This window comes from Blennius ocellaris (genome assembly GCF_963422515.1).
Source record: "Blennius ocellaris genome assembly, chromosome: 9".
Lineage (NCBI taxonomy): Eukaryota > Metazoa > Chordata > Actinopteri > Blenniiformes > Blenniidae > Blennius > Blennius ocellaris.
Window position 1 is genome coordinate 833,904 of NC_137658.1, and position 12,410 is coordinate 846,313.

General features: G+C 47.2%; 1 protein-coding gene across 1 annotated transcript; it reads left to right on the forward strand.

The window, feature by feature from the left end:
• Positions 1-4,361: 4,361 nt before the first annotated feature.
• Positions 4,362-11,102, forward strand: lrit3a (info leucine-rich repeat, immunoglobulin-like and transmembrane domains 3a; the record flags this gene model as incomplete). Its single annotated transcript, XM_080501945.1, has 4 exons — positions 4,362-4,477; positions 5,360-5,826; positions 8,046-8,351; positions 10,063-11,102. The coding sequence occupies 4 exons, from the start codon at positions 4,362-4,364 to the stop codon at positions 11,100-11,102; spliced, it is 1,929 nt and encodes a 642-aa protein (XP_080358071.1).
• Between the last annotated feature and the right edge of the window lie 1,308 nt (positions 11,103-12,410).

Sequence of the window (12,410 nt, forward strand, 5' to 3'; positions counted from 1 at the left end):
AACCACTTCCAACGTGGAAGCGACTCATTCTGTTTTTTCTATTTCAGCAGCAAGACAATAAACGACGACAGAAACCAAATCAGAGGGGAAAAAAAATACAAAAAAAAACAAAACAAATACTTGCTAGATGTGCCAAGCCTGTTAAACAGGAAACACTTAAGTTGGGTCGAGTTCCGCCAATTAAAAGGTCAAAAATAATTCTGGGCTTTATTTTGTGATAATCTCGCCGTTCAAATGTGTTTTAAGACTTTGGGCCACGCCGCCGTCTTAGAAGCAAAAAAAAAAAGCACACGCAAAACATGCTTTCATAGTCCCCCTTTTTTTAAAAATCATTTAAAAAAAAATGGAAATTTATAAATCTCTGCACTTGTATATATACAAAAAAAAAAAAAGAAAAGAAAATATCTAGGTATACCTGTGTGTTAACATTTACGGACAATTCATGTGGGAATCAGTGCGATGTGTGGGTCTGGTGGTTGAGAAGTACTCGGTGTGACCTTTGACCTGCACATCCCGGCGACGCCATGGCGACGGCGGCGACGGCGACCCGTCGCTCCATCGCCATGGCCACCTTTTAGTTTGTTTCTCAGCATCTCAAGCTAGTTTTCATGCACTTATTTGATCATTCCTGCTCTCTCTCTCTCTCTCTCTCTCTCTCTCTCTCTCTCTCCCTCTCTCTCTCTCTCTCTCGATGTTCGCGCATTGGTGTTCAACTCCAAGTAACGACTGTGAATTTAGATGTTTTCTGGTGGCATGGACTTGCATTAATATAGCCTCATCGACTCCAAAGTCACTTTTCTTTCACGTCTTTATTTTTCTACCGCTCTTGACCGTCTCGCTGGATCAACCCTTTTTTTTTTTTTTTTTCACCGTTTGTTACGTGCAGTACCGCTAAACTTTCCCACGCTTCCGGCGCTATGCTACCGATATTAGAGGCCGTAGTCTTTGAGTTGTTGTCCATTTAGTTTGTGATGAGCTTTCGATCATGTCTTGAAGCGAATACTTGTACCAACATTGCTTATTCTGTGACGCTCTTGTAGGAAAAAAAAAAAAAAAAAGAAGAAGAAGAAGAAAAAAAAAAAAGACGCTTCCAGCTTTTTTTCCTCGTAATAGTCTTTTGTACTTTCACTACGGATGCTTAGTAGCAGGCTTTAATCAGATCTGTTTTGTACATTCATGTGCCAACAGCTTGAAGTGGCTTATTTGACCTGTACGATCAAATTTGCTTGCATAAATTCAAAAAAAAAAAAAAAATCACTTGTGTACTTTTATGTTAATAAATATGAAAGGTTTTTCTGGTGTCCACTTTGTTTTGGTTTTCACGGAGGAGTTATTGTGAAATTCAACTGTCACTGGAAAGAGAAGAGGAAGTGAAGTACATTCATCCGTTCATACAGAGAAACATTGAGCTCCTGGGATTTTATGTAGTTTCTGTCACTGGTAATTATCCACAGTCTGGACCAAACATGAGATGAGGAGGAATTCCCATAAAACACAATAATTCATCCTAAATGCATTAAACTGCATGTTAAACAGCATAAAGTTCACTCGCTCACCTTTAAACACAATGATTGTAATATATGAATATATATAATATGCAAAATGTGGATGAAATTAAAAGCAGGGTTTAATATAGAATAATACCGTTTCAATCCAAATATACTTATACTTATTTATCGATTCCATATATAACGACAGAATTGAATAATAGAAGTTTGGAAATTATTTCTAACGAGCCACTTTCCTACAAAAAGACTTGAACGGGGAACTTTCTCGCTGCGAGCCACTTCTCCACCACAGTGAAATGCTGACTCAGCAGCTTTATTCCCAGCATCAAGGTGAATCAAGCCTTTGTTATTTGAAGTCATTGGACGGGACAGAATTCACGAGTTCATTATATAATGTGCAGTTATTAACGTACAAACATGACGTTGGCTATTTCTGTCCTTCTTATGAGGCTGCGTCATCGGAAAAACTGATTTCTAATGTTTTAACAAGATCAAACACACTCAAACTACGTCGAAATTATTATTTTTTTCGGTATATAAACTCAGCAGGTCGATGACGTTCCCTCAACTGTGAAGGAAATTCATTGTTTTCAGAGGGGAAAAGGCAATTTTACCAGAAATCTTGTTAATTTCTCTGAATTTAAATAAAGTGGGAAACGTTTTATATACTTTTGGTGGAAGCAGAAGCTGAAGTTCTCCAGCTGTGAGTTACATCATCGCCACTAGATGTCCCCCTTTTGTTTGATTATTGAAGCCAAAAGCAGCTCCGGAATCCAAACCGAGCAATAAATACGCACACATTCCACACATCACCCAGCTTCAGTGATTAAATTAAATATCACGTGTGTCAGAAAGACGTTTGACTCAATAGATTCTGTCTCATGATCGAACCGAGCGAGGAGCAGACCCTGTGCAGGAGACGTGAGAAGTGGTCCCGCCCCGTCCAGCAGCGACTGATCCGTCATTAATCATGTCCAGGATTACAGGTGGCGCCCTGGTGCCAGACGGCGCTCCGGCTCCGCCCTGCGGCTGCAGCTCCGCCCTGCAGTGCAACACACTGACGTTCGGGCAGTTTCAGAGGTTTGCGTCAGAGTCCAGAGATTTTGTTCTGGAAAACAACCATTTGAATGTTGTTGTTTGTTGTTGACAAGGCGGATCGGTGCGGCGTCTGCAAGTTATGCGGGCGTTGTGTCGGTCCGTCGTGGTGAAGAAGGAGCTGAGGCAAAAAGCGAAGCTCTCGATTTACCGGTCGATCTTCGTTCCTCCCCTCACCTATGGTCATGAACTATGGGTCATGACCGAAAGAACGAGATCCCGGATACAAGCGGCTGAAATGAGCTTCCTCCGTAGGGTGGCTGGGCGTCACCCTTAGAGATAGGGTGAGGAGCTCAGTCACCCTTAGAGATAGGGGGAGGAGCTCAGTCTCCCTTAGAGATAGGGTGAGGAGCTCAGTCACCCCTAGAGATAGGGGGAGGAGCTCAGTCTCCCTTAGAGATAGGGTGAGGAGCTCCGTCAACCTTAGAGATAGGGTGAGGAGCTCAGTCACCCTTAGAGATAGGGTGAGGAGCTCAGTCTCCCTTAGAGATAGGGTGAGGAGCTCAGTCACCCTTACAGATAGGGTGAGGAGCTCAGTCACCCCTAGAGATAGGGGGAGGAGCTCAGTCTCCCTTAGAGATAGGGTGAGGAGCTCAGTCTCCCTTAGAGATAGGGTGAGGAGCTCAGTCACCCCTAGAGATAGGGGGAGGAGCTCAGTCTCCCTTAGAGATAGGGTGAGGAGCTCAGTCTCCCTTAGAGATAGGGTGAGGAGCTCAGTCTCCCATAGAGATAGGGTGAGGAGCTCAGTCACCCTTAGAGATAGGGTGAGGAGCTCCGTCAACCTTAGAGATAGGGTGAGGAGCTCAGTCACCCTTAGAGATAGGGTGAGGAGCTCAGTCTCCCATAGAGATAGGGTGAGGAGCTCAGTCTCCCTTAGAGATAGGGTGAGGAGCTCAGTCACCCTTAGAGATAGGGTGAGGAGCTCAGTCACCCTTAGAGATAGGGTGAGGAGCTCAGTCACCAGGGAGGAGCTCGGAGTAGAGCCTGGTTCCTCCACATCGAGAGGAGCCAGCTGAGGTGGCTCGGGCATCTATTTCGGATGCCCCCCGGACGCCTCCCTAGGGAGGTGTTCCGGGCATGTCCCTCTGGTAGGAGGCCTCGGGGCAGACCCAGGACACCTGGAGGGACTATGTCTCTCGGCTGGCCTGGGAACACCTTGGGGTGCCACCGGAGGAGCTGGAGGAAGTGTCTGGGGCGAGGGAAGTCTGGGCAACTCTGCTTGGACTGCTGCCTCCGAGACCCGGCCTGGATAAGTGGCAGAAAATGAATGGAGGGATGGATGTTTGTTGTTGAGCGGGGCGGGGCGGGGCGGGGCGGGGCGGGGCGGGGTGGGGCGGGGCGGGGCGGGGCGGAGGATGCAGGATGTGAGGTGCGGCCTGCCAGCTCACGTGAGGCGAAACCAGTCCAGATTTAGACGACCGGAGCCTCTCAGTGCCTCGCTGCCTGGCATGCATTGACCCCGTCAAACCTAGGAAATCCTGCAGTAATCCCCCCCCCCCCACCCCCCCTCCACCCTCCTCCACCTCCTCCACCCCCTCCCCACCCCGCAGGCTCAACCTCACGGCTCACCTGCACTGTAATTAGATCCTCAGCCCTGCGCCGTTCGCCTCTCCTGGACTTCCGAGGCTCCTCTCGTTGTCGGTCCATTTGTTTTTTTCCCGGAAGAAATTTCCGTCCTCGCGGCTCCCGATGAATCCGGATGTCTCTGGTCCCGATTCCTCGTCCCTGTGAGCTCTGCTGGGCGCCGCCGGTGACACCATGCGTCGACTCCTCTGTGTGCATGTGCTCCTGTGCTGCCTGAGCCTGGCCCGACCGTTCTGTCCGTCCCAGTGCACCTGTGTCTTCCACGGACGCACCGACGGGACGGGAACCAGGTAAACCACACTTTATTCTCCTGTGTCGTAGAATCAGACAGTGAAATTATGGTTTATTCTGATTATTCATGTGACCTCATCATTCATGTATGAGGTCACCTCCTGTATCGCATCAGAACATGTATAATACATTTTTTTTAAAAGCATGAAACATGAAGTTTCCTGTGACTTCGGGGTCAACGGTTACCTCTTGATGAGGCCCCCTGCTGTGTTATATCAAAGGAATGGGAAGTGTAAGCATTTCAAAAGCTAGTTTTAAGTCTCTCCCGGGGACTATTTAAATGGCGGCTTTAGAAACATTTGAAGACGAGTGTGCGGCGTGCCGACCCATGTTGACACAGCGTCTCTCCTCTGGCCCGTCGCCAGTCGCTTCTATCTGGGAAAGACCTAATTCCCCTCTTGCTAATTCCGCCGATCAGCAGGAGCCCAGCGTCTGCGGCTCGGATCAACAGAGTGGCGATATCCTGCAAAGGACTTGTAAAACGGCGGAGGGGGGGGGGGTGGAGGGAAGACCCGTCGACGTGAACGCGACACCGTGATGGTGCAGAAAGCATGAAGCTTATTGTTTTATGGCGATAATTGGCAGCTCCGGTTATTTTAGTATTCATGAAGACGGTGATAATCTCTGGCCTCGGCATCTGTTGTGTGTGTGTGTGTGTGTGTGTGTGTGTGTGTGTGTGTGTGTGTGTGTGTGTGTGTGTGTGTGTGTGTGTGTGTGTGTGTTAGACCTCCTTCACAGGTCAATAACTCTCTGGGTGGAAACATCTGCTCCCTGCATGGAAATGGAACTCGTCGTTGTCGTTGTTGTTGTTTGGATCCGTTGACAAACAGCTGCTCACCGGATGCACAAACGTCACCATTTGCTGTTTTCCCGTTCCTCAGATCGGTGCTCTGCAACGACCCCGACTTGTCCGACGTCCCCGTCAACGTGCCGGTGGACACCGTCAAGCTGCGCATCGAGAAGACGGCGGTGCGGCGGATCCCGACGGAGGCGTTCTACTACCTGGCGGAGCTGCGCTACCTGTGGGTCACCTACAACTCCATCACCTCGGTGGACGCCGGGAGCTTCTACAACCTCAAGGTGCTCCACGAGCTGCGGCTGGACGGCAACATGATCTCCACCTTCCCCTGGGAGTCCCTCGGGGAGATGCCGCGCTTGAAGACGCTGGACCTGCACAACAACCGGCTGAGCGGCGTGCCCGGCGAGGCCGTGCCCTACCTGCGCAACGTCACCTACCTGGACCTGTCCAGCAACAGACTGGCCACCCTGCCCTCCGAGCTCATGGACATCTGGCCGCCCTTCAACGGACAAGCCGTCTCCACCAACGCCTCCCAGAAGGTGGTGCTCGGTAAGACGGAGAAGCTCCACGTCTCGTCGTTACGGTTAAATGTAGATATTCAGCGATTATGTAAAATCATGGCGAGTCCGTGTGAAAGGGTCAGCGTGTTCATCTGAGGCAGCTTCACTTTTAGAAACATAACCACAATCCAGCATAGATCACAGCAATATAGATATATAGATATATACATACTGTAATATGGAAATACTGATTGAAAAGGGTTTTGAACAGTTTTAATGCTTGACATACAAAACTCACCAGAAAACTGACTATAGTTGTCTGAAGAGGTAATTTGCCTTCAAAATGAGAAAACTAAAGGTCAATAACTCGCTTTATACCACATTTTAGTGAATTGAGTGAACTCATCATCGGCGCTTGTGGTTGAAGGAAGCGACTTTCTTTTTCAGAAGTTTATTTGTAGTTAGATGAAATATTTATCTGATAACATTATGACAGATTCGGGTCTAAAACCTGTTATTAATTAGCAGAAGCAGTTTCTTTTCTACAAACAAGGGTTATTCGGGAGTTTGATTTTACTGCAATGATAAAATGTTCCCAGGATGAGAGGATGAACGTCTGCAGAGGTGATATGAATAAGTAATCAACCACGCTGACCTACTGTAGTATAATCTGTAGTATAATCTGTAGTATAATCTGAAAATATCGCCACCAAGCGTTAAAAAAAAAAGGCCAGAGAGGAGGACTTTTCAGTTTGTGTGCATGTCAGCTGGAGCTCCAACATTTCAGGTGTGGTTTGATACCAGCTGTGTTTTAATCCATCACGTAAATCTAGATTAAACTGGAGCTAATATAAGCTGAGAACTGGGTCAGTATCATACCACGTGACCGCGGGGAAACACGCTTCAGGCTTTTATTACCGTCGGGCTTTTGTTGGAAGCATTTTCAGGGACTCTTTGGCTGCACTGTGAGTTTCTCCCTGAAGTGGGGGGGGGGTGGATATTTCTTGATGGGCTGCGTGAGGACAAGCGAGCTAATCCACCTCACAGAGATCCGGCCGTGCACCGCGGGGAGGAACGGGATTAGATGTTTGGAAAACAAGAGGTCACTGCACAATCAGGCCCTCAAAGTGGATCTGTTGTCGCCCAGTGAAGAGAAGATCTGGGCAGTAGGTTTGTATTCAGATGTGCAGAAATGCAGACAAATTGTTGGGTGTTGATGGAAAAAGGCCGAGCGGCGCCGCCGATGAACCGTCGACGCCCACGGGAAGAAGAAGTGAGCAGCAAGTGGAGGCCGGCTGCAGGCAGCTTAGGTGCTTTTCCAGTGTTAAGACAAGATAATCTGGTTAAAGGGATTTGTTTGCGCTGGTACATGTGCTTAACCTATTGTATGCAGCAGGTGTTCACGCTGAGATGAAAGGGAAATTGCCCTGTGTTGGGCTTTTCTATTTTCTCTAGAAAAGCACAATACTACAATGACTGTATTTAAAAATGTATTATTAAAAATTTAATTTAAAAAAAAGAAAAAGAAACATTTCGCAGAGTCATTAACAAAAGTCAGAGCACACTTTTCCTAAATTTTCCGCACGTTTTGACGTTCGTTGTGTGCGCCTGCTCCCGACGGTGCTGGAATAGTGACGTGCGGAAGAAAAATAAGATTGTGATGAAGATTAAAATTAAACGCTCTCTTGTCAGTCGGATTCACTCGTTACGTTCGTCTGAACCCACATGGAAAGAACCTATATGAGGATATATGCACATATATGAAACCTATATGCAACATATATGCACATATATGCACACAAATGACAATATATATGCTGCATATATGCTGCATATATGCACACATATGACAATATATATGCTGCATCTATGCGTATATATGCCACATATAGGAAAATTGAGGTGCATATATGCGCACCTATAGGTGTGCATATATGCGCACCTATATGTACCTATATGTACATATATGTACATAAAATACAGGAAAATGGCCAATTTTATATATGTCACATATATTCAAACCCTATATTAAAACATATATGTTTATATAGGTTCTTTCCATGTGGGAAGTTACTGGAGGAAGATGCTCTATAATGGAGTATCTTCCAGGAAAATACCAAAATAAAAAAAATTTAAAAAAGAAAAGAAAGGGAAATTGCCAATCTTTTTCCTTTGACATCAACACGTCCAGGATTTATTATCCCTACTTTAATTGACAGTCATGCTTTCAGTCACCAATCCTCTGGCGTTCTCTCCCCCCCCCCCCAGGCCTGCAGGACAACCCCTGGTACTGCGACTGTAAAATCTCCAAGCTGATCGAGATTTCCAAAATGTCGGTGACGCCGGTGGTTCTGATGGACCTGTTCCTGACCTGCGCCGGCCCGGACCACCTGGCCGGCGTCCTCTTCCAGCGCGCCGAGCTGGACAACTGCGTCAAGCCGTCGGTGATGACGTCCGCCACCAAGATCACGTCCACTCTGGGGAGCAACGTCCTCCTGCGGTGCGACGCCACGGGGCGCCCCACGCCGGCGCTCTACTGGACCAAGACGGACGGGTCGGCGGTCAACAACACCGGTACGCCACGAGGACGGGGAGGGTCCCCCAGCGTCCTCCAACACCAATCTCTCAGTGACGTCAATGTACACAACTCAACTCAACTTTATTGATAAAGCGCTTTAAGCAGCCGTAGCTGAGACAAAGTGCTGTACATTGAAATAAAAATATAAGAGGCAAAAAAAAAAACATTAAAACAATAAAAAGTTAAAGCAATAAAAACAATCAGATGGTAAAACAATAAACAAAACATAAACGAAGGCACTAAAACCAGAGCAGAGTCTCACGCCGAAGAATAAAAACGGGTTTTAAGACGAGTTTTAAAAATGGACAGTGAGGGGGCTTGTCTAACAGGAGGGGGGGGGGGGGGGGGGGGGCATTCAAGATAACAATAATAATAAATGAAAATTAAATATAGCACTTTTTATGCACTCAAAGATGCTTAAACATGCATTTATTTAACTGAAGAGAAATAAAACTAAACGGTCATAAATGGAAACGAAGGTCCTCGTTAACGCGGGAATGTTCCCTCGTGAAAATGCAAAAATTTTATATTTACTGATATTCATAGATATGAGATTCATCGGATAGTGAAACGATTAGACACACCTTTTTTAATCAAGTTTATTTATTTATTTATTCATTTATTTAATGATATTTATGTGCAAAAATAAAGAAACAAGAGAAACAGAATGGAAAAAAGAAACAATCATCCAAATGAGTGGGGGTCCTCGGTCAACAACACCGGTACGCCACGAGGACGGGGAGGGTCCCCCAGCGTCCTCCAACACCAATCTCTCAGTGACGTCAATGTACACAACTCAACTCAACTTTATTTATAAAGCGCTTTAAGCAGCCGTAGCTGAGACAAAGTGCTGTACATTGAAATAAAAATATAAGAGGCAAAAAATAAATAAACAATAAACAAAACATAAACGAAGGCACTAAAACCAGAGCAGAGTCTCACGCCGAAGAATAAAAACGGGTTTTAAGACGAGTTTTAAAAATGGACAGTGAGGGGGCTTGTCTAACAGGAGGGGGGGGGGGGGGGGGGGCATTCCAGATAACAATAATAATAAATGAAAATTAAATATAGCACTTTTTATGCACTCAAAGATGCTTAAACATGCATTTATTTAACTGAAGAGAAATAAAACTAAACGGTCATAAATAAAAACGAAGGTCCTCGTTAACGCGGGAATGTTCCCTCGTGAAAATGCAAAAATTTTATATTTACTGATATTCATAGATAAGAGATTTATCGGATAGTCAAAAGATTAGACAGCTTTAATTTAATGGTATTCATGTGCAAAAATAAAGAAACAAGGGAAACAGAATGGGGAAAAAAAGAAACAATCATCCAAATGAGTGATCCAGACTTCACTGGACACAAACTCCAATTTTACAATATGTCCATTACATGTTAGAAAAGTGGGTATGAAGTATAACTTTTTTTAATCCTACATTTATCATTGCAAGTTACACTAAAGATACTTTAAAAAACAACTTTAATTAACCTCAATGTCGTTTAATCCTACAAAACAGCCAGACAGCGCTGCCCCGACGCCCGACATCAACTTTAACTGCATCGTTTTCAAGTGTTTCCATGGAAACGCACATCGTTTTCAAAGTGTTTAAATCCCAAACCTTTAAGAAACCAAAAGGTAAAAACAATGCGTGTTGTGTAAACTGGTTCTGTCGCTGACGTGTTGCGCTCCGGTTTGATTCGCAGTTCAAGAGTCTCCCGGAGACGGGATCCGCTGGTCCATCATGAGCCTGCATGGAATGTCGCACAAGGACGCCGGCGACTACCGCTGCAAGGCGAGAAACGTCGCCGGCGACGCCGAAGCCACCATTTCCGTCTCGGTCGCCGGCGGGACGACCGCCCCCCCGCCGCTCCCCGCCAACGGCACCGGCCCGACCGGCCTCGGCACGACGGCGACTCCCCAGACCGACGCGTCCGGCCCGCCTGCCGCCGTGTCCACGGCGGCGCCGAGGACCTCGACGCCGCCGGCCGTGACCAGGAAGCCGGCGAAGACGACGACGACGCCGAGCGCCGGTTTGCAGAAAGGGCCCTTCAGGCAAAGCAAAGCCCAGCAGGGGGGCAACGGGCGGAAGCTGGCGGCGGACGAGACGAGCAAGAAGAGCGAGGCGTCGAAGTCCGTCAAGGACCTGAAGGTCGTGGAGGAAACCGCCGACAGCGCAGTCCTGCTGTGGGCGGCGGACGGGCTGCCCGGCGACACGCCCCTCACGGTGGTGTGCTTGCCGTACGGCGACGAGGACACCAAACGGACCGTGGAGACGAACGCCGGCAGCGGGAAAGCGCTCCTGGACGGGCTGCGGCCCGGCACGAGGTACTCCGTCTGCCTCGTGGCCAAAGGCAGCGACGGGAAAGATCCCTGCGCCGACTTCTACACGCTGGACACGGTGGAGGACGGCGGGCAGAGCCAGCTCTTCGCCGTCGTCGGCGGCATCGCCTGCGCTCTGGCGCTGCCGCTCATCGGCCTGCTGCTCTACAAGATCCTCGCCCTCTACTGCAAGGGCGGCGGCGGCGGCGGCGCCTCGCCGGACGAGGAGGAGCTGGAGAAGGAGAGCTACGTCAAGTTCGAGACCATCTCCATGAAGCAAAGGACCCTGAACCCGCACCCGACGGAGCTGTGGGCGCGGCGGGCCACCCACGACTCGGAGCGGATGCTGCTGTGCTCCAGGTCCAGCATCGACTCGCAGATGACCTACAAGAGCGACAGCTCCCGGTCGGAGTACCTCTGCTGACGGCCAAACGCAGCTCCCACCTCTTCACGGTGCCTTGAATTACACTGGGAAGTGATTTAACAAACAAAAAAACACCCTCAGACCCCAGATTATGTATAAATCTTTACAAATACAATGAATCGATGCGCTGAACTCAACGGTTTGAAAAGATTTATAGAACAACGCACTTCTAGTCTGATATTTGTATTCGTGTTCTTACGACTTGGAGCCTTATATCTGATAAAGAAAAGGAATATGTAGTTTTTTCACCGCGGCAACCTTTGTGGGGCTTTAACTGGTTCCAGGCAAAGAGTCCGTCGGTGAACTCTCCGTGGCAAACGTCATTATATCCAATGCCAAAGTTGCAAAGTGTCGGTTCTCAGTATTGTGGTGGTTAAAGTCACGTTGGCCACACTGTCGTTGCTTTAAACACCCGCTGCCTTACGGGACACGAACGCACCGTCAGACCGTTTCCCACAATTTTGACGTAGCTCAACACGAAAGTTGCCACTTTATATGACGATTGTGTGTAAATAATTGTGCATAAATTGAGTTGTACGCGTGTTTTTAATAAAGTGAACGACTGTGGATCTGTGAAGTCGGGTTTGTCGGGAGCCAACGGAACAGTTACAATATACAATAATCCAACAGAATAATAATAATTTGATGGTTAATAGTTTTGTAACATTAGATTAACTAACTTCTGTACAGCTTTATGAAATGTGGCGTATTGAGCTCAGGTAGAATCACCGGTTTTTCCACTGCGAGGGGAAACTGGAGCACTAGAAGGAATAAAAACACAGAAAGACTTGCACCTTGAGGAAAACCAGCATCTTTTAAAGGCTCATATTGTATAAAGTGAAGTGTAGAAAGTGTGTCCTCTCTCTCTCCCTCTCTCTCTTTTAAAAAGTGTTTTGCTCCAAGCAGCCAATCAGAAATCAAACCCTATATAGTGTCATCGGGGGTTCAGTCAATCACAATCAAGGTAGGCCCCTCCCCCTTTTGACTCCTCCCACAATCAGGCAGCTCTGCTCTGGCACATGGCGCCACGAGAGGAAGAACTTCCTCCTCTTCCCTTAGATGGGCGTGTGTGGGGGCGGGGCCAGTCCAGCTCACACACACACAGCAGAGTAGAACTTTAAAAACTGACATGAATGAAATTAATTAAAAAAACACATTTTGCATCACACGACTGCAATGTTGTGATTAAGACCAGAAAATATTATGTTTATTTTTGCCTTTTCAGACATTATTTGACAATAATCAAAGTGAAAGATAAAACAAAAGATTATTGTTCAATATGAGTTCTGAATTAGGTGTCAGGGATTA